At 49.3% G+C, this 25,211-nt stretch overlaps 1 protein-coding gene across 12 annotated transcripts in view; it reads left to right on the forward strand.

Annotated features, from left to right (window-relative positions):
- Window positions 1-25,211, forward strand: part of CAMTA1 (calmodulin binding transcription activator 1) — a 619,127-nt gene that overhangs the window by 567,131 nt on the left and 26,785 nt on the right. For 8 of the 12 annotated variants that reach the window (XM_077312347.1, XM_077312336.1, XM_077312339.1 and 5 more), the window contains 4 exons: window positions 2,800-2,940; window positions 7,082-8,937; window positions 11,580-11,706; window positions 12,889-13,023. In XM_077312347.1, the coding sequence (XP_077168462.1) occupies window positions 2,800-2,940; window positions 7,082-8,937; window positions 11,580-11,706; window positions 12,889-13,023 (2,259 nt within the window). Of the gene's footprint in view, window positions 1-2,799; window positions 2,941-7,081; window positions 8,938-11,579; window positions 11,707-12,888; window positions 13,024-14,999; window positions 15,021-15,332; window positions 15,584-15,865; window positions 16,004-25,211 lie in introns of those variants that run through there. The other 4 variants (XM_077312341.1, XM_077312344.1, XM_077312345.1 and 1 more) reach the window with 4 other exon arrangements.

A 25,211-nucleotide genomic window follows, 5' to 3' on the forward strand; every position in this document is an offset into this window, starting at 1 on the left:
CAGGAAGCCGAGCGTGACATGTTAAAAGCCATCTTGATAGTATTTTATATTCAGCGCTAACAACTCACTGGCTCAGAGGAGGGTTTCTTTAAGGGGAGGGGGGGTGCCGTGCAAGGAAAAGCGAGACAATCTGCATATTGGATGTGCCAAGACAGTCGGTAATTTACATTAAGCAAGCCGAAATTCTCTCCTTGCAATCTGTCACCCTTCAGTGGCTTTTCGTTTTATAACCTTCACAACAGAAGGGGGAGCAGCGGCACCGACACCAGAAGCCCGTCGGAGGAACCGGCAACCTGGCTTGATATCAGAATCAGGGTAGGGAATCTGTAGCCAGAAAGGACAAGGCAGGGGGGGTTGGAAGGCAGCCTAAAATGACTGGACATCGCTGTCCTTGGTAGCATTCATGGCCCATGGCAAATTGCCCTGTTGCCTCTAGGCAAGTGGGTTTTGTAGCTGTGTCTAGTGTTTCAGGATAAAAATGACACAACTTCTTTGACCATGAGCAAAAGCAGAACTCAGAGAAATAAACGATGTGGGTTATTACATCCATGCGCTTTCAAAACTTCTGGCATCCAATCCGGAATGCACAGCAAGCGCCAGAATCGTACACGCACGCCCCCGCAGTAGCAGCAGCAGGAAACTTTCCAAAGGTAACGATCCCCCAGAAAGGCCCCCAGGGATATCTGCCAGGCAATTCAGGTATCTCAATACAGAATCTGGAGTCAGAGGCTAGGAAACCAGGGTGCTATATAGGTGGCTCAAAGGGCAAACGCCAAAACAAGTGAGGCTTCGGTAATGGGGATCAGAAAGTTCCTCGCAGCCCATGTAACAATTCCCCCGCCCCAGCTATGATCAAGTAGGTTTTGTGGGTTTGCTGGATGCTTCAAGCTGTTTATGGGAAACAATACGGCTTCTCCCAGGCTGGAAGCAGAGGATAATTCATTGGACATGCCTATGTGTAGTGTGGTGTCTGTTAGCTAGGGCCTGTTGGCTAGTGTCTGTGACGTCAGTAACTCCACCCCCATCCCTAGTTCGAGCTGACACTATTTTAAGGAGGTTTTGTTTGCTTTCATGGTTAACTGCTTTGCCAACAACAATGTCCTGGCATTTTTCCATCCATTTTTTGCCCCTTTTAAAAAGTTATTTTTTTCCATAGACAGGGAGCATTCTTCATCTTCTTAAGAAGAAGGGGTAAAAAGGATCTATGGCACCTTAAGGACTTACAAATGTATTGGGATGAAAATCTTTCTTGAGCAAGACCACACTTTGTCAGAGGCACATACTGTTTCTCCAGAAACCAAACTGGATGAGACACTGGGAGGTTTTGAACAGAGATCTCTGTGTGGTCCTTTAAAAAAAATCAATCATCAGGAACGTTAGAGGTCTGCTTAAGATCAGGATTCAGGAACAAGGGGAATCATAGAATCATCATAGAGTGGAAGGTACCTCCTGGGTCATCTAGTCCAACCCCCTGCACTATGCAGGACACTCACATCCCTCTCGCTCATCCACTGTCACCTGCCACCCCCTTGAGCCTTCACAGAATCAGCCTCTCCGTCAGATGGCTCTCCAGCCTCTGCTTAAAAATCTCCAAAGATGGAGAACCCACCAACTCCCGAGGAAGCATGTTCCACTGAGGAACCGCTCTAACTGTCAGGAACTTCTTCCGGATGTTTAGAAAGAATTTCTTTTGCATTAATTTCATCCCATTGGTTCCGGTCCTTGGGAAGGTACCTTTAAGTTTACCCCAGCAGGAGACACAATAACTTCCTAAGGCTGCTTCAGATCAGGAAAATGACATGGGAGTGGACGGAGGTTCAAGCCTCTGTCCTTGGTACTGATCCAACTGGGGTTGCCCATGAACTTTAAGAAGGACTGGGAGCTCTGTTGCTGAGACTCCCGTCTCACATGCATACAAAGACAGGAGGATCTTCCGGCCTCTCTTTGCAATAACATGCCAGCAGGCAACTCTAGAGTGCATCTGGTTCAAAAAGACCTAGGGCAGGACTGTAAAGGCAACTTCAGACATCTCTCCCAAAGTAAATAGCTTTGTCCTTAGGATGCAGGAAGACCACAGCATTGGCCGCATCAGACTTATTGCCTTCCTTTGAGCATCCTTCTCTCCCTTCTGGCTATCAAGGGACAGGCCAGGCTGAATCAAAAACTTACGGCCCAAACAGATTAAACAAAGATTGCCCGTCTTGTTTGCAGGCCTGGGCAGCCTCGGTTTGTCACGGGGTCACAAGAAGAAGAAAGAAGTTTACAGGACGATTCTGAAAAGGGTTACACCCTTTTAAAGTCCTTTAAAGCCAGCAATTTTAAATGGGAGTAACTGCATCTCGAACTGTGCAGTGAATCCTTCAACCTGCACTCGGTTGGTCTGTTTGAAACCAGGCGCCTTGCTTTATGATTACTCTTTTAAAGGACAAAAAGACACGTCCTTTAAAAACGGGCTTTATCGTTTTTTTTGTCTCGAATGTGGCCAGTTTCAAACAGCGAAGGATTGAAGCACATTCTTTCTTCCCTTCACACCCCCGAGGCAAACGGAGGCAGTGGGGGGGGGGGGGCTTGCAGTTTGCATTTCCGGGAGAAACAAGACATGAGACTCTTATCTTGTTTTGCCTGTGCCTTTAATGGGAAGGGGAAGGGGGGGCATGATTCCATGTGGTCTGTACACAGCCTGAGATCTGCAAGCAGCCGGGAAGCCTTGGATGCTTCTGACTCCCTTTCCAGGGCTAGCTTTGGCCCATCGCCTGCTGCACGGTCCCTGACAGGCCCCCTCTGTCATTCTCTCCACAGTTCATGGCATCAAGTGGACCTGCAGCAATGGGAACAGCAGTTCGGGGTTTTCAGTGGAGCAGCTGGTGCAGCAGATCCTGGACAGTCACCAGACCAAACCACAGCCTCGGACGCACAATTGCCTTTGCACTGGCAACTTGGGTGAGCAGCGTAACCTTTGGGGTCGGGCCGGAACGCACCAAGGAGTCGGAGAGAACTATGCGGTGTCGCTCTCGGGGTTTTGAGACGTTGTAGAGTTCCGCAACACGCTGAGTGTTGTGAGGGAGGACGTATCCAGCTGGGGCTGTCGGACACGGTGCCGTAAATGGAGCCTTCCGTTATAGAAAGAGCATACTGTGCTCAGAAGGAAAGCTGCCAGGCTCAAGTGGATAGTGCATCCCCTTCATCAGCAGCATGCAAAATACTTCCTAGGCTTGCTTGGGGATCATTTGAATTGCAATCCGGTAGATTCTGAGGCTGAGAACTGGCATTGCAGACAGATGCTGAGGCTGAGGCCCAGGAACGTCTCTCTGCATGTCAGATGTTGAAGATCGTTACGAGGGGACAGGATTGGCTGTTGGAGACAGGATGCTCGACTTATGGATATGATGGTCTGATCCGGCAAGGTAACCTGTGGAGGCCTTAGCTCACTTCTGCTGCCAATCAGCAGGGTTTTGCCACACCGGCCCCTTTTCCAGGCTGTTATGCAGCTGGCCAGCTTTTGCTTTCTGCACTTCTTCCCTCCACAATGGGGATGCTGAAGTCACTTAAATGCCCAAGTCCACCAACATGCCCAAGGCTTAGCAGACTGTAAAGGCCCAGCTGAGAATGCTCCTGCCACACAATGCAGCCCCATGACCCAGTTTATACAGTCAGTTCACCTCGTGGGGAAGTTTTTCCTGGACTGTAATTCAGCAGACTATGTGGATGATTGTCTGCAGGAATGTTTGTCCCATTTGGGGGTGGGGGCTGGACACAATCCTCTTAGCTTCTAGTATGCTCTTCACAGAGACATTTTTTCCATGGCAGAGTGGTCCATCTTGCCTGCAGTACAGCCCAAGAACAATTTCATCAGGTGTTTAGACCATTGGTCACGTTGCAGAGGCTGCAATGAGGGGGAAATCCGTGGTGGAGGGTCTGTCAGGTGCGCAATAGACAGACTTGGGAGTTAGTCCAGGAGCAGAGCAGGCAAGCATCGACAGAGAGGTAGGCAGGGATGCTAATTCTGTTTTAGTAAATTCCTAGGGATTTGGGGACAGAGCCTTGAGATTGCAGACTTTGGGAAGGTGAAGTAGTCCAGTAGGAGGATAAGAGCCTGCTTGGTGTAATGGTTAGGAGTGCGAACTTCTAATCTGGTAAACCGGGTTCCATTCCCCACTCCTCCACATGCAGCCAATCTGGGTGACCTTGGGCTCGCCATAGCACTAAGAAAGCTGTACTGACTGAGCAGGAGTATCGGGGCTCTGACGAAGAGTGCTTGCACTCGAAAGCTCACGCCTTGAATAAATCTTTGTCGGTCTTAAAGGTGATACTGGACTCTGGTTTTATTGTCTTGCTTAAGGATACACTTTATTGCTCTTCATCACTCAGCCTAGACCCTGTGGTTTGTATGTCTGCAGAACTTTTTTCTTTTTAAAAGTAACATTTCTAGTCTTCACGGTTGTGCGCATAAAAATTTGAAACTGCAGCTCAGATGGGACATTTTCCCAGTGCTTAAGAGGGTAGAGGTTATGTGCCCCTTCATAGATTCCCTTTGCTTTTGTCTTCTTACCTCTTGCCTGCCCCTTTTCTGCTTCAAACCGTTCACAAAACTAATTTGGTCCCTGTTTAGAGACATGGTATAGATTCTGCATCTGGGTTGAACATCTTGGGGAAACTTCTAGAGCTAAGCTTGGTGCTAGCTCAGACTCCCTTGAGCGCCAGAATGGAGCGGATCATGCCAAGAGGGGCACAGCTGTGCTTCCCACCAGGATCGGTAAACATTTAGGGAGGGAATAACGGTTTAGACCTGGGCCATAGTAAAGGGATGAACTCTTAGCCCCCATGGCTGCTTTAAGCCCTGATAGTGAAAAAAGACAGGCATAGTACAGGTATCTGCCTTATTCCCTACTCAGGGTTTAAGCAGCCACATGGGAGCGCGAGATCCAGGGGAAACATATGGGAGCAAAAAATCCACTCCCTCCCTCAAGCACCAACATATTACAGCTGGGTTTTTCTTCCATCTAATTTACGTGTCTGGGGATCAAGAGCATCAGTGTAAGGCTTGGCTTTTAATCTCCAAGTGGGAGGTGGATGCACCATGCCTCAGAAATGCATGCACATGAACACTAAGACACTAATGTTCCTCTGTGTGCAATTATAGGCATTTGTAGTTTTGAGTTGTGAGAGGTCGGGCAGTTCTTTGTTTGTTTTTAAGCCTTTAACCAAAATCTCCGGGAGTGGTTTAAGGATTTTTAGGGCCCTAGCAGAGTACAATTGCTGCAGGAGCAGCCAGGCTGGGGGTGCAAAGGCCCCCCACAGTGAAAAGGGATATCACTGCCACTGTCCTTAAAAAGGGGGGAGGGGGGAAGAGAGCCTTGATCCATGGAGGGAAGGCACTGCGCAGGGCCCCTGGAAGTGCATGTGCTACATGGGTAAATCGGCCCTGAAAATCTCAAACACTTTTGTGACTTTCACATGTAGTATTAGGGTTGATTAAAGTGGCAGACAATGGAGAGCATCTAGAAGCACATAATGCAGCCTCCCCACCACGGGATCGGGCAGCAATCTTTGAGAAGAGAATTAGGGTATATTATTTTATCGGTGAGATATCAGATGGTACAGTGAGCACACACTCACACACTCTCTCCGATTAGATTCGTAATCTTATATTCCCCGTCCTCGGGTTGTATTTCTTGTAACTGTATTTGTTGTCCTACCTGTTGTCATACCTGGAAATTACACAGTTTCTCCCTAAAAGATTCTTCATTAATCAGTTTGACTGCCATGCATGAAAACTAGCATTCGGAGTACGTGTTTAAAAAAAAACAACAGCCAGCCCTGTCACTTTCTTAGAAAAAAAAATCCAAACAACACTTTTATTAGGACTGATCAAAATTAACAAGACTGGGAGCAAACTTGGAAGATTCACAGAAATCCAGGTTGAATATGAACCGCAAAAGGAAACCGCTGCTATTTCTTGGAGAACGTCTGTCAGAAGCCTCTTCTGTAATTGGGTTAAGTTTTACAATGGCAACACTGTTCTATCCGATTAGATGGCCTGGGGTAGGAGATCTCAGGATGCACCAGTGCATGCAGGAACAAAGAAGCCCTGAAAATGTAAATACCAGAAGAAGGAGGAGTTGGTTGTTAGACCCCGCTTTTCACTGCCTGAAGGAGTCTCAAAGGGGCTTCCAATCACCTTCCCTTCCTCTCCCCACAACAGACATCCTGTGAGGGAGGGGAGGCTGAGAGAGCTTTGACCAGACTGCTCAGTCCAAACAGCATTATCAGGGCTGCGACAAGCCCAAGGTCACCTGGCTGGTTGCATGTGGAGGAGGAGCGGGGAATCGAACCTGGCTCGCCAGATTAGAAGCTGCCACTCTTTACCACTACACTCCTCTGGCTCCATCATCATGTCTCTCTAGCATGATTCCTAACTCCTGGGTCCCTTGTAGGGAAAGATAACAGAAGTTTAAAAAGCCATGGAGGCCTTTAAATTAGCAAAACTAGAGGTTGAAGTATTATAAATACCATGTGGCAGACAGGATGGATCCGGCTGGAATAAATGTATGAAATAGATAAAAAATAAACAAACAAAATAACGGGAGAAAACAGATGATTGGGGAATAGGTCTATAAATACATAGAACAAGTCCCAGAGAATGTTGTACTTTTTCAAACATCTTTTTGAAACATCTCTGGCTGCATCATGATAGAGAACAAAGGGGAAAGAAGCACACAGATTTCACTTGGCAAGGGCAGAAAACCAGACGGCCCATGTGCATGCACAGTCTGGCCTATCTTGAGGCCTCAGGCTTGCCTGTCTATTGCAGGAGTTAACAGGACAGCCTAAAGGAGGGTGTCCAGTTGAATCCCATCCTCTGAGCAGCAGTTCAGTCCTTTAGCCCTCAGTAGCCTGATTCCTAAACACGCTATGGGCGTCCTCTAACCCTGTTTACAGCCATGCTTAAAATGAACAATCTGCTTTGACTCAGGTTGCTTACCTTTTTGGGGTCGGGGCACAGGGAAAAAGCAATGCAATCTCAGGCTGGTTTTTGTGTCCCCATTAATGAACCTACGTTTGTTTTTCTCCTCTGGCCCAGGCGCAGGTAGCAGCGTGCACCACAAATGCAATAGTGCCAAACACCGCATCATATCACCAAAGGTCGAACCGAGGTCGGGTGGGTACAGCGCTCACTCCGAGGTGCAAAACAACGACGTCTCCGAAGGCAAAAACGAGCACAGCCACGGCAAGTCCTCCAGCAGGGAGAAGAGGAATGGCAAGGTGGCCAAGCCGGTGCTTCTCCACCAGAACAGCACGGAGGTCTCCTCGACCAATCAGGTTGAAGTCCCCGACACGACCCAGAATTCTCCTGTGTCCATCAGCAGCGGATTGAACAGCGATCCCGACGTGGCCGACAGCCCGGCCGTCACCGGGGTCTCCAACATGGCCGTGGCCTCCGTGATGGGCAACTTGTCGCAGAGCGCCACGGTCTTCATGTCGGATGTGACCAGCGAAGGTGTCTACACCATGTCGCCCACCACTGGCCCGAATCAGCACCTCCTCGCCTCTGACACGGCGGCGCAAGGACTGGTCCTGGCTGTGAGCTCAGATGGCCACAAGTTTGCCTTCCCCACGGCCAGCAGCTCGGAGGGTCTCTCCATGTTGCCCGCCAGTGTCTCGGAAGAGCTGGTGCTCTCGACGACGCTCGACAGCAGCAGGAAGATCCCGGAAACCACCATGAATTTTGACCCGGACTGCTTCCTTAACAACCCCAAACAGGGACAGACGTACGGAGGAGGGGGCCCCAAAGGGGACGGCATCGGCACCAACGTCAGGCAGTCGCCCACGACGGAACGTGGGTTCAACTTCAACACGGCCCTCGCCAAGGAAATTAAAACCGAGGACACGTCCTTCGAGCAGCAGATGTCCAAAGAGGCCTTCTCTTCCTCTTCGTCGTCCAACTCGCTCACCCTGACCGCCGGCTCCGGTTTGCTTCCGTCGGGAGGAGGCCTCAGCCCAAGCACCACCTTGGAGCAAATGGACTTCAGCGCAATCGATTCCAACAAGGATTACTCCTCCAGCTTCAACCAGGCCGTCCAGAGTCCCCACGTCCATCAGACCCCGTCCCCCAGCTTCTTCCTACAAGACGCGAGCAAACCTCTCCCGCTGGAGCAAAACACCCACGGCAACTTGAGCGACGCGGGCGGGTCCTTTGTCAACTCTCTCGGGCTCCCCAACGTGAAGACGGAAGCCTCCTCCCAAAACACCTCCAACTGCAATGGCACAGTGGAGGCCCGGATCGAATCCAGCTCTTCGCTCCAGCTCATGCAGTTCCAGGCAAACTTTCAGACCATGGCCGCGGAAGGAGAAGTTCCCATGGAGACCTCGCCGCAGGCAGAAGGGAATGAAAACCTGCTGAAATCAGGGGACCTCCAGACCTGCAACGCGGAGCACTATATGCAGCCCGAAGCCAACGGCACCTTGAGGAACGGGAGCAACCTGCCCATCCTCCAGGGGAACATGGTGCAAGGCCTCTACCCTGTCGCCCACCCAGGCCTAAACAACTCCTCCAACATGGAGCTGAGCTTGGACCACTTTGACATCTCCTTTAGCAACCAGTTTTCCGACCTTATTAATGATTTCATCTCGGTGGAAGGTGGAAACAACACCATTTACGGGCACCAGCTGGTATCGGGAGAGAGCGCCGGGCTTTCGCAGGCGGAAGATGGGAGCCGGGCTTCCTACAGCCAGGCAGAGATGTGCATTCCGTGCTGCAGCCCCCAGCAAGCCAACCTGCACCTCAGCAGCACGGAGAACGGGGCCGGGGCCATGGCGTACATGCACGTGACGGAGGTGGTGTCAGCTGCCGCCACGCAAGGCACCCTCGGGATGCTCCAGCAAAGTGGGCGCCTCTTCATGGTGACGGATTACTCACCAGAGTGGTCCTACCCCGAGGTGAGCTCCGGGGCTGGTTCGGCTTTTTAATCCTCGCTGGGTTCGTAGCTCCAGGAGCCTTTTCTCTTGGGAGAAACCTAATGAGATAGCTAAACTTCCGCTCACCTATAGACCTGTCAGCATATGCTGAGATCCAGTCCACATATTCCTCCCTGACACAGGGATCCCTGCAGCTGTTCAGAAAGGAGGTCACCTGCATTTTCCTGCAGAACGGCAAGGAAGACCTTCCCACTTGCTCGTCTCCTCTGGTGTTTTGATCACCCGGGGAGGAATGCGGTAGGCTCTTCCTCGCTCCCTGCTGGATCAGAGCAGATGAAATGGGAAGGCAGGCAGGCAGGCTGGGTGACCAAAGGGAGGAGGAGCTCCACCCCCGCCCAGAGCATCTTAATTTGCTCCAAGGAAGAGGGGCAGGAAAGCAAACCAAAGACCTCCGGTCAAGAGAGGGGTCTTCTTCCACACAAGGTTCCAGTCTTTCTAAAGTGATGTGTGAAGCAGTGTTAGGGAGACTTTGATCAAGGCTTACTAAATTTGTGGATATTGACAAGGGAGCCCCTTTATCCACACAACTCTCTGTCTTCCATGCCGATCAGATCCTTGGAGCAATGAGGGAAATTTCCCAAATTGCTCCAGTTACAGGACCACACGGAACACTCAGCATCCCTGCACGTTTTGTCTCGCTGGTTTGTTGGACCAGCGAAGGACAGTGGTTCTCCCAGTATCCTCTCCCATGACAGTGGAAGCACCTCTTTGGTTTTCGCTCCTTTTGAGTAGCAGGTCTGGACCTCAGAGGTCTGGCACTAGAAGTGTGGTGTTGCCAAGCCTTCTTTCCTCTGTGAATTATTTTGAGAGCACCATTCTGCCTTTCTGCCACATGGGGGCAGCAGAGCCGCAGCCTTTGCCGGCCTATTTTGCTATTCCACAAAATGCTACAGGAGCACCAGGCCTTTTTGGTCAGAGGGGACTGAGGAAGAAAAACCCAATCTATGCAACTTGGGTTGCAAGACCTCTCTGAAATCATACTCTTATGACCTGGCCCCAGCCTCAGACAAATGATTTCCAGCTCTGAGAGTCCAAGTAGACCTTAGGTGGGAGACAGCGATCAGAACCGCCTGGCGTCTTTGCATAGAATTGAAATAATCCATGGGAGGCTACACTTTTGAGTGGAATAATTGGGGTACAGGGGATGCTTTACTGTTTCCCCCCTGAGCCATTTGTTAAGATGCTTTTCCACTATAGGAATATATTAATATAATCTGTAGTTGATAGTATCTTTTCTCTGTGGTTGGAAAAATATTGTACAAAAGGGATTTTTTTTTTAAGGGGGGAAATAATTCCATTCTTTCTTGTTCCTGGCAGTTCTTTCCAATGCTGTTTTTCTTATTTTAAAATATGAGAATGGGAGCGACTGTTGCCGTAAAACTAAAAAGGAATCCCATGGCACCCTTTAAAAGACAAAGCCATTTGTCATAGCAAATTAGCTCTGGCTCTCCTTGTGAAACCCCCTTCCCCGCTTCTGAAGGGACCCTGAGGGAGCTGGCTTTTTTTCTCTTTCCTGGTTGCTGCTACGATTTTTATTATCCCTGTTGATTGGAGTCAACATTGGGTGATTTTCGATATTGCTGTTTGAGGTGTGTTTAATTTTAAAATATTTAAATAAAACACCACAAGGTCCCCTTGTCAGGGGAGGGATGGGCAGGTAAACGTCTCATAGATAATTTACCGTTTCTGCGGTCCAAATTTCCAGGTGAAATTTTAGCGGATTTCATTCCAAGAACGGTTTCCCAGGTAAACTCTGTTTTCGACTATCTTTTCCTCAGTGGACCTCGTCTTTTTGGACCAGGATCGCCATACCATTTTGAGCCATTGGCCAATTTATATTATTAGAATCATAAAATAAAAGAGTTGGAAGGGACCTCATGGGTCATCTAATCCAACCCCCTGCACTATGCAGGACACTCACATCCCAATCGCTCATCTATTACTTGTCTTGAGGTTGTAAAACAAACATACTGAGATGAATTGTCCTTAAAAGAAGAGAAGACTTGCCACTGAGGAAAAGAGTAGAAAATGGAGTTTCCCTGGAAAACCGTTCTGGCAGAAATCCTTGGAATGAAATAAACCAAAACTCAAGAAAGGACATTGTTTGAAAATATTCTTTGTTATTGTTTAATGCCATAAGGCTTTTTTTTCTTGTTCTGAGTTATCTGAGACTGCCCTGTGTTTATCCTATTTTCAAATTTTCAGATGGACAACTGAGGGGAACAGCCTCTTGCCCTGGTCAGAGAGCTAACTGAACCTTAAACCCAGACAGAAATGGGTGGTGCCAGATATGGTCATCATCCGTATTCTCCCGCACTGAATAGTATAAAGACAATCACATGCTACAGTTTCCTGTTCCTACTCAAAAGCTATCATTGGCTAGACAGGGAAGTCTGTCTGCCCTTCTTTTTCCAGGATTTGCCCAGCATTGCTTATCTCAGATTCGGTCTTGAGATCCCTCTGCTGTGCTGGGAGCCCCTCTGATGGGTTTCTTGTGTATCCCCTACCTCTCATATTAAGCTTGCAGGGCAGGTCCAGTTCCCTGCACAGCCCCTCACCTTCTCCTTTCCAGCCTGACACCCTCTGCTCTCTTTTCCTTGCAGGGGGGCGTGAAGGTGCTTATCACAGGCCCTTGGCAGGAGGCTAGCAATAACTACAGCTGTCTGTTTGATCAGATCTCTGTGCCTGCTTCCTTAATACAGCCGGGGGTGCTGCGCTGTTACTGCCCAGGTAAGGAATTCGGATGCATTTGTGATCAGAGGGGGAGGGAATCGTTTTTTAAAAGCTCTGACAAGCTCCCTGTATATTTCGTCTTACATTCTCCCGGCACCTTGTCTGTATTCCGGTCTGTTTTGCTTAAATTAGGGGATGTTTCTAAAAACAACATGCAGAAGAATTATGGGGGTTTCTGTAGTGAGATTTCCCTGTCACCCATGAGTATATGAACAAGCCCCTCGTGTCAGGGTTTCACAATCCTTCTTGGTGACACGGATTTCAGAATCACAGAACCCTAGAGTTGGAAGGGGCCATACAGGCCATCTAGTCCAACCCCCTGCTCAACGCAGGATTAGCCCCAAGCATCCTAAAGCATCCAAGAAAAGTGTTTATCCAACCTTTGCTTGAAGACTGCCAGTGAGGGGGAGCTCACCACCCCCTTAGGCAGCCTATTCCACTGCTGAACTATTCTGACTGTGAAAGATTTTTCCTGATATCTAGCCTAGATATTTAGGTGCCACATTCTCACCAGTCCAACAAGGAACATGGTATCGCCCACTATTCACATGCTGCCTCTGCACCAGGGCAAATTAATTAATCCATTGAACTCACCATTCCACTTTGTATTAAGAACACGGCATTAATAATGATGATTTTTATTTATATCCCGCCCTTCTGCTTCGCTCAGGATGGGTGGCAGTGTTAAAATTGGGGTTTCAATGGGGTTTTAGGGGGTTTTATTGTTGGATTATTGCTGCTTTGGGGAGCAGTGGGTTATAAATCCAAAAAAATAAATAAAATACATAAATGTAAACGATTTTTAAAATTGGCAATATAACTAGGACAAGTAATGTCCATTAAATGCCATTAATGCCCATGATTCTGGGAAGGCTCAAGGGGGTGGCAGGTGACAGTAGATGAGCGAGAGGGTTGTGAGTGTCCTGCATAGTGTAGGGGGTTGGACTAGATGACCCAGGAGGTCCCTTCCAACTCTGTGATTCTATATGAAGCAAGGAGGGCATGAAGCCGAACTTCCATTCCATCTCTCCTCTCGCCAGCTTTTCTGGGCGGATGCTGTGCTTGGCCTCGACCACAGGCCGGTCAGGTGCTAAACAGAAGGTTCCTGAGCCACCAATATAAGTTAGAATTACTTGCAAACCCTCCCCCCTTATTCACCATGCTTCCCTTGTTTTTCAGCTCATGACACGGGGCTTGTCACTCTGCAAGTGGCCTTCAACAACCAGATCATCTCCAATTCGGTGGTCTTTGAGTACAAAGCGAGGGCGTTGCCAACGCTGCCTTCCTCCCAGCACGATTGGCTGTCCCTGGACGGTAAGAAGGGCAAGCAGCATTTCCCACCCAGCCATGGGGGGAGGGGGGCAGGTGAGGGAGGGCTTGCTTACTGCTGGCACCCACCATTCACACGCCCAGGCAAACCCCCAATAGGTCGGAAAACTTGTTGCCATCGTTCTGTTTTGAAAAGGTGCTCTAGTGCAGCAGTGGTCAAACTGTGGTCCTCCAGGTGTTCATGGCCTACAATTCCCATGAGCCCCTGCCAGCAAATGCTGGCAGGGGTTCATGGGAATTGTAGTCCATGGACATCTGGAGGGCCACTGTTAAGACTACCCCTGGCCTAGGGCATGGTGGGAGGAGGGGTTTAACAGAATGATTTGGGCTGCTGACCCCTTCCTGCAGTATTTTACCCAGGTGGAAATCAAAGTAATTCCAACAGAACATGGCTAATGAACTGGTGGAAGTTCAATGAGCAAAAGTTGTTAAAGAAATCTTCCTGCTCCTTCTCTGGCACACAATAGGCCTGATATGAATTAGCATTACAGTGCACGCCCCTTTGCCTTTCCACTTTGGAAGTAAACACATGTGTGGGATGGTTGTGTGGGGGGGGGGGGGATGCCTGGGCACATGAGAGAGAGGAGTCGCGAAGGAGGAGAGATTGCAGCTGTGAACAAAGTAGGGCTTTGCTCACACAAACCACACACACAACCTGAACATCTGCAATGCAGAGGCCTTGTAACGGGGGAAAGGGGGGCATCGTTATGCCACCCTCTGTACCTCCGCCGCTGGCATCAGCTTTGTGCCAAAAGTGCAGCAGGTGTTCCTGTTTGATCTTCTCGGGCATACAGAAGGAGGAAGCCAAAATTTTATTTTGGGAGGCTTAGTTGCAAGCAGACATAGTTACCACAGCAGCTGACTGAGAAGGTTCCAATCCAAGTGGGATGGAAGGCAGTCCAGCGGGGAGATGAGCAGGAAGATCTGCTCAACACCTGTAAATTGTCACTTCCCCTTGTTCATCAGTATGTTTAGCATCATGGCCCAGGACTAAGAATTTTCTGTTGCAAGACTCGTCTATTCCCAATCTACTCGTGAGTAAGGAGGCCAGACCACCATTCAGCCAATGACTTCCCAAGGGCCACTTTTCTCAATAGTGGAGGCTGAAGGAGCGTTCGTTCTCCTTCCCCCATCCCATTCACCATGCAGACACCTTTCAGAAGGGAGGTAGAAGCCAGAAGTGAGACAGAGCTTCATCCTAGCTGAGCAGGCTCTTGGGGTCAGCCCTGGTTAGCATTAGGAAGGGAGATGCCCAAAGAAGCCCAGGGTTGCTACGCAGAGGCAGTTAACAGCAAACCACCTCTGTTAATCTCTTGAAAACCCTACAAGGGTTCCCATAAAGTGGCTGGGACATGATGGAACTTCATACACACAGCGCGTGGTGTTAACATGCATAGTAGTCCTGCCCAGTAACCGTTTTATGCCACAGGCTGTTGTAGCTCTCACAGAAAGGGCCGTGGGACTTGTAGAGTGATTGTATGTTGCTTTGAGACTCTTTGGGGTAGTGTAAAGGGGGGAAACCAACTCTCTTATTCTTTGCTCATGGCAAGAGAGGTGGTTGTGACTTCCATTCTCAGACAGAGCAAGGAGCACACTAGAAGCCACCTGTTGAGAAATGTTCAGATGAGATTAGCTGTAGTGTCCCATTTCAATGATTGCTCTTTAGGGAGGGAGGTGTAGGGGGAAGGAGTTGCATGTCTGCCACTCTGTGTAGCAGGCTAACTTCCATTCCAGGACCCAGCGTCAGGCCCATTTTCTCAGTTGTGGCCTTCCGGGGAGGGTTGGGTTGCAGGAGCCGATCTTGCCAGGGCGTGACTTTTGCAACAGAACAAAGGGAGGGCAAGCCACAGCAAAGATCCCAATCCGCCTGGCCCGGCCTCCAAGAGCTGCAATGGAGGAAAAGGCTGGGGAAATACACCTCGGAGGGGAGAAGCCATGTCTTGCTGGGCAAGCGGCGGAACTTCCCACCCCTGGAGAAGCAGGTCCGGAGAGGAAGCAACTAGTTCCAAGCCCTGGAAGGAAAAGCAGGGGGTGCTCCGGGTCGTGCCGGCACCTTGCACCGTGCCAAGAAGGGCTTTGGCGCTAACCTGCGGGATTACTTGGGAGCAAGTCCCGTGGAGTCCGCTTGGTCAAGCCCTCGCAGGCGTGGTGTGGGACAGATGCCCAGGGCGGGTCTGCGGGGAGGGAGGAGAGCGGCCCAGAAGGGGGGGACGGGGGGATCCACCGGTTCTCCCGCCCAGCCGGGCTTTGTCATAATGCGGAGCGCCCCCCTCTCCCGACGGCTGCATTGCGGGCACACGGCGGCGGCAGCGGCGGCAACAGCGGCGGCGCCAGGACTCTTTCCCTCCGTGCACCGCCCGCTCCCCGACGGCGGCTGCTGCTGCTGCTGCGGAGCTGGGACAGTCGCGTCGGGGCGTCCGGCAAGACCCAACCCTCGGCGCGCAGCGGGGCGGCATCGCTTGGCCGGGACCGGGCTGGCTCTGGCCGGGCATGGCCCCGGCTTGGGCGCAGCCGAGCTCGGAGACGACAGCGGCGGCCGCTGCAGGCAAGGAGGGCCCCAGTGCTGGTGGGAAGGGAAGGGGAGGGAGACAGATGCACGAGATCCCGGCCCTCTGCGTGCAGCGCGCAGCCCCCGGCCGCCGGCCTCGCTGCTGGGCGCGCCTCTCCAGCCGAGCCCCGAGCTGCTGGGCTCGTCCGCCGCGACTGCCGGGCCATGAGCTCACCCGGTGGCTCCTCATTGGCTCCGGCGCGCGTGTAAACAGACGGCGTCCCCCAATGCTGGTGCGGGGGTGATGTCACTTTCCCGGCCGCGGATTGGCTGAGAGGGAAGCTGCCTGGCTCTGGGCGCGAGCGAGGGATCGAGGCGGAGGTGCGGGGCTCCGCGGGCTTGTTGGGTTCACACGGGCTTCGCTTGCCTCGCTGGGGCTGCGGTCGGCGCGTGGGGCTCCATGGGGCTTGTTCCCGGGTAAGTGCGCCTCGGGTCCGCCAACTCTGCGGCGGTCCGGACTTGTCTGGCCCGTTTCACACGTGCTGCTTTTCTTTGCACGCAACTCGACGGAACGTGTGAACGCGCGCCTGTGGCTACGTCTCTTGAGGAGACGGCTGTGCTAACGGAGCTGTAGCTGCTCGCCCGCCCAGGGAAGGAGCTGTTTGAGCCTGTAGTCAGCGGGAGATGAAGCTCTGGCGGGCGAGCTGCTCCTTATGGACCCAGCACTGTTCCCATGGTGGAGGGAGGGGTCGGCGTGGAATTGAGGAGTGAGGAGCGGAGATTCTTTACTCCGCTTTGTGTTCCTTTCCCCTGCAGATTGCAGAGCGCGAGAAAAAGTATTTTGAATCCAGACTCGGGCTGAGCGGTAGAAAAGGTGGTGAGGGGGAGGGTGGAGCAGAACACACCTCCCCTTGCTGCTTTGCTGCTCAAAAACTACCCGCGTTTCTTCTGGGAAGCAAATTAAATAACATTGGTGGTGCTTTCTTAGGTGGGCTTGCACATGCTGGGCAGGTAGCTCCTCGGAGCATTTTACTTTGTGAGATTCTGTGTTCATTTCAGAAGTTTCTGTGGGCATTTTAGAATGTAAGGTGTGACTGCAGATAACTTGTCTGTATCCTTGTGTGTTGTGATGTGGTGCATGTCAACAGGTTGGCTGCAGCTAAGTTGCAAACCTGGGTTGGTTGGTTGTCCTGTGAGATGCACCTTTGTTTGTCTTTCTGACCCCTGTATGTTGAGTAATTTTTGGGTTACATGGTACATAGGCATAGCTGAACATGTGATTTAAACCTCAGATTTATCCAGGGACTGGTCCTTGGTTTCATTTGTTGGCTTTTCCTACAGATAGGCATACACATGTACATGCAAGTTGTCTGTGCATCCATTGTAACATAGGAACGGAGATTCTCTCTTGTTTGTGTGTGGTATTAAAGAGACAGCAGCAATGGAAGAAAGACCCTTTGGAACTGATCGGTCTTTCCAGGAAGACTTTACTACTTGTTCACACATTACATTCCACTGCACAATTCAAATTATTTGGGGAGAAAGCAAGCAGCCCGTGTGCACATGTGAGCTGACTTTTTGCAAAACATGAAGCAGAAACATCTGCTGCTCCCTAGCAGACAAATGCACTCTGTATAAAACTTTCACATCTCTTCAGACTCCATGCTTTAAGTGGAATCAGTTGACACATTCACCTGTGGATTTAAAGGGGTGTGTGTTTGAATTAAGTCAGACTTTGTAGGGTATTTTTGATGCCATGCAGTTGCTAATACTTTCACTGTTCTCACTGTCCCATACACCTGTGGGTCTTCTGTTTCCACTGGTCTGAGAACAGGGGTGTCAGTGGTTAGGAAAGGACCAGGCAAGCCAAGATAAGAGGCAAAGGAGGCATCATAAGGAGGATAAGTAAGTTCAGGTAGCTAGGTGGAGCAGAGACTTTTACATCTTCAAGCCCAAGGTCTGAATCAGGAGGCATATTTAACGGGCCCATGTAGGGCTGTAGTGGATTATTGGAAATCTTATTGGATCGGAGACTTCTGCATTTAATGTTGATTTTATTGAGTTCCAAGGTGCTCAATTTTAACAAGTACTTTAGGTGAAAATTTTAGCTGATCATAGTCAATAATTTACAGAACTCTTATGGTACAAAGAAACTTATCACGTTGTTTCTGTATGCCCTGTCCAACAAAATTATCCAGAGGAGAAATCCTATTATCAATGTTTTCTGTGACCAATGAAGCAAGGTTTGAAGATGGTTTCTGGGCTAAGCCTATATTCAGTTCCAGCCTTGAACCAACAAGTGGTTGGTGTTGTACCAGATGTGTGGGCTTCTACAGCAGTGTCTGCTAACTATTAGGCAGGCAAGATGTTTTGAAGGGTTAGACCTTACTCTGGCAGGCAGCAGTGAAGTAAAGCAGGTCTAAAGCAAGGGCCATCAAATGCAAAGAGATTTCAGTAGAAAGAAGAGAACAGAAGGGGAAACATAATTGACAACATTGAATCAAAACAAATCCCAAAGCATATGTAGGTTTATATATAAATATTTATTTATAGATATGTATATAAAAATAATTGTACAGGTAATTAGTCTTTGTTGCTGATCAGAGCTTGGCATGCAGATACTTTTGCAGATCCACTCACCGAAGGCTCCCAGCTTGGCCAACTCTCTCCTGGACAGATGCAGAAGGCTCAGAAGAGTGGGCAGCTTTTTGAACCTGTGCAGAAGCCAAATGCAAAAAATGCTTCCAGGGGAAATGTGGTTATGGAGTGGCTGGCATTGGTAGATGTAAGTTGGAGGAGCACAGTAGAGTCAGGGCTTGGTGGAAGGGCATGTGCTTTGTTTGCAGAAGGTCCTGCATTCAGCTCCTGGCACCTGCAGGGGGTTGGACTAGATGACCTGCATGGCCCCTGTGATACTAACCTGAGACTTTCCCAGGCTCTCTAGGGAATTTGCTGTGAAGTGCAGTGCAACAGGAGAAATGCCATTCCTCTTGGAAAGTGAGAACTATCATCAACTTGCTAAAGCTTGCAGCAAAGTTCTGAGGATTGTCAAAGGCCTCCACAGCTGGAGTCAACTAGTTGTGGGTTTCCTGGGCTGTAGTGCGATGGTCTGGTAGTTTTAGTTCCTGTTGTTTCACAAGTAACTGTGGCTGGCATCTTCAGAAGTAGGATATGGCAGGATAGGAATCTCTCCATGCCAAAGTGTAGACCGTGTGAGCAGCTGCTGGGCATTTTACTTACTTCTGGGTGGACAGAGTTGTAAAGTATCAATTTCCTTTCTTATCTGGGAGACTCCCAGGGGATGGATTGGAACTAGGAAGCACTTTTCCTGTCTCTGGGTAGAGTTCATTAACAAGTGTTTATTAGGACGTGTTTTTCTTGTGTCTGGGTGGAGTTCATGGAAAGCCCATTAGTCAAGGGATTATCGGATGAACTGTTGGGAGGTGTCTTTAGAGTTCCAGGGTTTTTAAAAGTACCCTGGCGTTTTTGGGAGGTTGGTAGCTAGAGTGTATTAATTTCCAGACTCCCTTGTTGAAATTGGTGAATAAAGCTACCAGACCATGGCCGTCCAGCCCGGAAAATCCACAACCACCAACATTCTGAGAATCCCTTTGTCTGGTGACCCAAAAATGGATACAGTTTGTCTTCCTCATTGGTGCTTCCTTTTGGTGTGATTCCTTTGGGCAGACAACTATGAGAAGCCTGCCTCCCTCACTTCACTTCACTGTCAACAGAAGAGGTGAGGGAGCAAGAGCTGCCCCCTCCAGCTAATCGTGTCTGACCACAAAGACCAAACGAACGTCTGAGGGTAGGAGACCCTTCCGAGTGCTGGTATGGAGTGAGGTGAAGACTGTGAGGCTAGCAACTGGAGCTGCAGAATGGAGACAGCTCGCCAAGACCTCCTAACTGAGAGCCTATCCCATGGAAAGGCCATCCCCATATTCAGAACAATATTTTTATACATATACCCCTCCAGAGCATGCAAAGTATGTCAGTGATCCTTACAACAACTCTGTCTCCCCAGCTCATTTCTACTAGCAACCACAAGCAATGTAATATATGTGCTCCTCCACCCTTCCCTTCCACAAGTTGTTGTTTTAGGGGACTGGCCATCCAGTAGTTATAACCACCGAGACAAATGTTGTGGGTCCTACTCAGGTACCAAGTTCCGAACTTGTTGGAGGGTCTCAAGGCTGGTAGGGGGATGGTACAGACTGGCAATGAATAGCAGGCAGTGGGCTACAGGGGAATCGGTGCCAGCAGACAACAAGCACTGCATAGTCCAGGATAGAATGGGCTATGACTTATTTTATTGTCATCCATGTGGAGGCTCACTGCAGTCGGGTGAAAGTTTTAGAAATTAAAGAGTAAAAAAATGAGAGACGCAGGAGCAGGGATCCACACATTTTAGCAGACTTTAGTAAACAGCCATGCTTTGAGCTCTCCATGTCTCTATTTCATTAGAGAGAGGCCTGGTGGTCGCGTGAGGACTTGCCAAACTCAAGTGCAACTATGACTGCAGGGGATGAGATGCTTAGAGATACTTGGAAAGCATAAAATATGGCTGCTTTACGCACACAAAGGTGAGTTTCCATCCTCCTCTAAGCACCCAGGGAGGAGAGGTGTTCTCACCATATTAAGAGATGCAGTTGCTAGTGGTAGCTGGTAAGTGCCTTTGTGGACTGTTGGTCCTGGGGAGGTTGTAGATCTGGGCAGAGGAGGGGGGAGGAGATTTCAGGGACTCTGATTCCAGGCAAGAGCCTAGAGATGGATGCCCTAAAGTTGCTTACCTGAGCAGTGTCAAATACCCTTTGAAACAAGATCACATGCAGTAAATTTCCTCTGGAGTATACCAGAGACAGCACTGAGCTATCTCTGAGAAATACTAAGCTTAAAGTCAGTATCTTTACAAATCAAAGTTAGATCAGCACTATTACAGTTAACATATTTCCCCCAGGATGATTCTACTGTGAAAGGCCTGTTTTGAAAAAGACTCGCTTGGAGGTCAAATTTTTGCTTTGGGGCTTGTCAGGGCTTAGTGGCAAATCTGGAACCAGCCAATGGGGAAATTGGCTTTGAAGCTGCCCTTCCAAGTCGTTGCATCCACTGCTGTAGGCAAACTGGACAGAAAAGGAGTAACAGTCAAGATTGAGACATTCCTTAACCCTTGCCACTTTGCAGAGTGTTTATCTGGTGAGTCGGAGGTGTGGTGCATTTGAACTGATACTAGGTATGAGACATCCCAACCTGTGCAATTGGGGTTGCTTATTTTGTTACTGTCATCTCAGGGCCAGTTTCTGTGTGTCCAAAGAGGGTCTCGGTTATAGGTGGGATCTAGCCTAATCAACTGCCCTAATCAACTGCCTAGAAGGCTGTGGGATCTCATTGGGACACTACCTTGGAATCCTGGGCCATCTCCCTTGAGTTCCATGCCCTTAATGTGTTCCCTCAACAAACGGAGGAGGCTTACATCTCTCAAAGGTTGGCTCGCTCATGCTTTCCCTTTGGTCCCAGAAGTTTGAGCAAAACATTCCCCAACAGAAACCCTGGCTCCTGAGATTTTTGCTCCAGAGCATTTGTGCTTAGAGATGGATTCATGACTAAAGTTTCACGTATCTGAGTGTGGCGATCAGTTACTCTTGCAAGCAAACAAACCCTTGCGGCTGTGGACATACTATTATTCATAAAAACCTTAGAAACTAAAGGAACTGTTGAGTAATATTTGTACTAGCCTGGGTTTGGGGCTCGGTTTTCTTCCTTGCTGCAGTGGGAACAGTCAGAAAAGTTTGGATGTGACCCATAAACCTTCTCCTTCCCTGCATCTTTCTAAGAGGGAATCCACAAATGCAGATACCAGGAAGCCACCGAGTGGCAATTATAAATCTTTCTTGACAACCACCTGCCTTTGGTTCCAGAAGGACAAACCGTTCCCATCTTCTTTGCACACCACTTGCACCTCCTCTTCTCTGTGTTTCACCTGCTGAGTGAGCCTTTGGCACAGATACATCAGTGGCTCATTGCCACGGGCTGGAGAGACTGGTGCAGCTCTGCTGTGTGCCCTTAAAGCCAAGAAAAGTTGGAGCAATTTCTTTCTTCCCTATTTCCACTTTTGATGGGCTTACATGGCCTTGGAGGTTCCCTCAAAGGCAGAAAGATGCTGCAAATTGTGGATTTGAATCCCTGCTGCCTGGTGCTACAAAGAGACAGAGAACAGCCACCATTATCCCCAATCTTAAGTCGCACGGGCCTGGGTTTCGAGCAAGCACTAGTTGAAGGGGCTGCCAGCATTATTTCCCAAACACAAAGTTCCTACTTGTGCAAAGTGATTGCCTTCTAACCCTATATCTTGCTTCTGTTTTTCCATAAATCTGGAAATGGATGGCACTGAATAAATTAAAACAAATACCGATTGTAGAGCAGATTGTTTGAAGCGAGGGTCTCTGTCCATAAATGAAGTCAGTAGAATCTGGAGATTTTCCCCTGAATCACAAGAGAGGAGTTGAGCTTGGAAATGGCCTTATCCCTACATGCAGAACAGCCAGCTAGGAGCATGAGCCTCTATGTGGTCTCTGGTATCCTTTGAAGTCTTTCTGAGCTTCAGCCAAGGAGCCTCTTAGAAGTTCAAGGCTGAGAGTGCGCCAGCCAGCTTCTCATGAGGAGGTCTCAAGAGGTGGGGGGGGGGGAGGCTGGCGAGGGCCTGTGCCTTGACAGTCCCCTACAGGGTGTCCTTTCTGATCTAGACATTCAGTTTTTATCCTGCTGCATAAGCAGTGCCCCATAGCAGCTCCCTGCTGCAAAGCCAAATCCCCCTATCAGTCCTGCAGAAGAGCAGTGTTCCAAAGGTGCTCATCTCGGCTAGCTACTGAGAACCTCCTGAAGATCCAGCCATTCCCTTTGTGAGTACCGGCCTCACCTTGGATAAAGGGGTTTCATCAGACTCAAGGGGGTCTTCTCGGAAGAGGCACCAGTGAGGGACCTTCTCTGTTTGGGGCTTTAAAGGTAAGATCCAGCACTTTGAACTCAGCTTCGAAGGTTAACTAGTGACCAGCGTAGCTCCTTGACTGCTGATGTTGGAGGCTCTTGGGTTAACCCTGGCCCAACGTAGAGGGTGATAAGGGGGCCTGTTCTAGAGATGACGGGTATACAAGATGATCTCTCCATTGCAGGCAGAAGAGAGAGGGTAGAGCAGTTAAAGATGCCCCATTCTGTTGAACACTCCACTGAATTTGGGCTTAGCAACCCCACTCAGGTGCCACTCTGGGGATGTGTAGTTGTGTCATAAAGAATGCAAGCTATCAATATGGTACTTGTTGTATCACCTTGCAGAAGGGGTCTTCCCAAATGTCCCTGTATTTGTTGACGTTTTCCTAAAAATTCAACTTGTCCTTAAAGCCCCCCACCTTCCTCCAGCTGAAATGAAAGTACAGGGCAAGCAAGAGGCCTTGCACATGTTAGGCTTTTTGCCCTTGGCCCTCCTCTCCTCCTCATCCTGTGCTTTGACCTTTACCTTGACGCTCTCCCAATGTCCTACATGATTGTGTAGACATAGATTGCATATGCCTTAAGGCAGGGAGCTTCTGTCATTCTGTCCACTGAGAAGAATGAAATCAGATTTAAAGCACATACAGCTCTTGATAGTGGCATCAGCTCTGTTTCCATAATGAACAAGGCAGGCAAGTGTATGTAACTTATTTTCCTTGAATGAAAAGCAGCTTTGGGAAGCTGCAAATATGAGTAGAGGTGGGTGGGTGGGAAGGAAGGAAGCTCTTGTCCCTTGTTCTGCTGGCTGTGTTTTTAAATAGAAGTTTGTCCTTCCCAAACTGTTCTCTTTCCCCTACCTGCCATGTACATGGCTTGGGTCAGGGAGACCAGGGTTGGAATCCCTTCTCTTTCATGGAAACTCACAGGGTTGCTGGCAGAATAAACTGCAGGAGAGGAGAAGGATGTAAGTTGCTTTGGGCCTCCTTTGGGAAGAAAAGCAGGGTATAAATTAAATAAATACCAACATCTTTTCCATGTGGATGTGGGATTATTTTATAATGATCAGGGAAGTTTACACACACTTATTTTTAGCATCTAGTTTGGCCCTTTGTCTTGGGAGAGGGGGGTGTACGTTTGCATGTAATTGTAGCCCAGTCTAACCCTGCATTAAGTGTGAGGCAGAGGACCGTTCATGGACCAAGCAGTGGGGAAGGTGGGTTTGGAAAGGAGGGCTGCCCTGAAGAAGCTACCATTCCTTGGCCAGCTCAGGCAGTGTCTCCCGGCAAGGTGGAGGCAGCCATGTTTGAAAGGATGGAGTGAGAAAAGGGCCAGCCTGTCAGTCTCTGCAGTGGACATGCTCTGCATAGGAATGGGGAAAGGAGGCGGTGGCAGTGCTATCAACTGCACTGCAGCAGCTGCTGCTGCTGGTAGAACAAAAGCTCTTTGGGGAAAAACAGCAGAGTAGAAGCTGTGCGTGTACTGCAAGCCCGTGCTACGGAGAAGCTGCAGCCGTGATCTCTGTTGTCCCACAGGAAGCTGTGCCTGGCTAAATGTCAGGCTGGGGGTGATGGAGAGGGCAAACAAAGGCTCGTTCCACCTCCCCCTCCAAGAATGGAGTAAGACGTTACACCTTCTTACTTGCAGTTGACTCAGGAATGGAGCTCTTGAAATAAAATTGCTCATCGTTGACGGTGCAATCCTAGGCTGAGTTACTCCAGCCTAACGTCATGCACCTGCTCATTCTCCAGTGTGATACATGCAGATCATCTGTCAGCAATGCCCTTCTCCTGTGAATACTGGACAAATAATCCAGTGCAAAATACATGGATCTTCTAAAAAAATGGATACAGTGGATTACCAGTTGCCTTCAGAGCTGATCCAGCTTTTCATTGTGCCAGCTAAAGAGATGGACAGGATATCCTTTTAGAAGAGAGGCTCATAACCAGAGTGTTCAACTCTTGCCCTTTCCTGGCTGTTAGGAGTGGTTAGGGCAGACGGGCGAGTTGAACAACAGAAGTGGTGAATGCATTTATAAGGAAGAGGGCAATAACAATGACACTGAAGGAATCTATAGTACAGCCGTTAAGGGGTGGAGAAGGGGGATTGTCACGGACTTAAGTTTTAATCACTGTCGTATTCTAGTTTGGTGCAGTGGAGCATGTGGTGTCCTCATGAATTCAAGGTCCCTTGAGTGAAACAGTATCTGGGTCAATCTGTTTAGGGCGTTGATTTTATACTTCCTTGGTTACCTTGCTTAATGATTCATTGCAGGATATGGACAGTCTCAGTGATTTTTGATGGCACCAACTGGTGTCCTTCTGTATACCTAGTCAAGGTAGGACTGAGTGGTATCATGTTGTAAAGATTTCGATTATTCCTGGAAGGCAAGGGCCCCTGATCCCTGTTGCCTTTGGCCTGTGAAGTCCCAAAGGTTCCATCTTTCCTTGTGTGCTATACATTTTGTAATCACCAGCTTGCCTCTTCCAATATCCTGGTCAGATGCTGGCCTGTATTGCTGGAAGGGGATTCAGAAATGGATGGCTCAGGGACCTTGTCAAATCTGTTCATAAGATAAACTGCCTGGAGTGGTGGGGGCACTGTAGGCAAGAGGCAATAGAAGGAAAGAACGTTCTAATCCAGACAGATAATATGTCTGCCAAGGCACTTGTAAAAGCAGGGAAGACTGCATGCAGGATGCTAACGT

The sequence above is a fragment of the Paroedura picta genome, chromosome 15 (genome assembly GCF_049243985.1).
Source record: "Paroedura picta isolate Pp20150507F chromosome 15, Ppicta_v3.0, whole genome shotgun sequence".
In the NCBI taxonomy this organism is placed as follows: Eukaryota; Metazoa; Chordata; class Lepidosauria; order Squamata; family Gekkonidae; genus Paroedura; species Paroedura picta.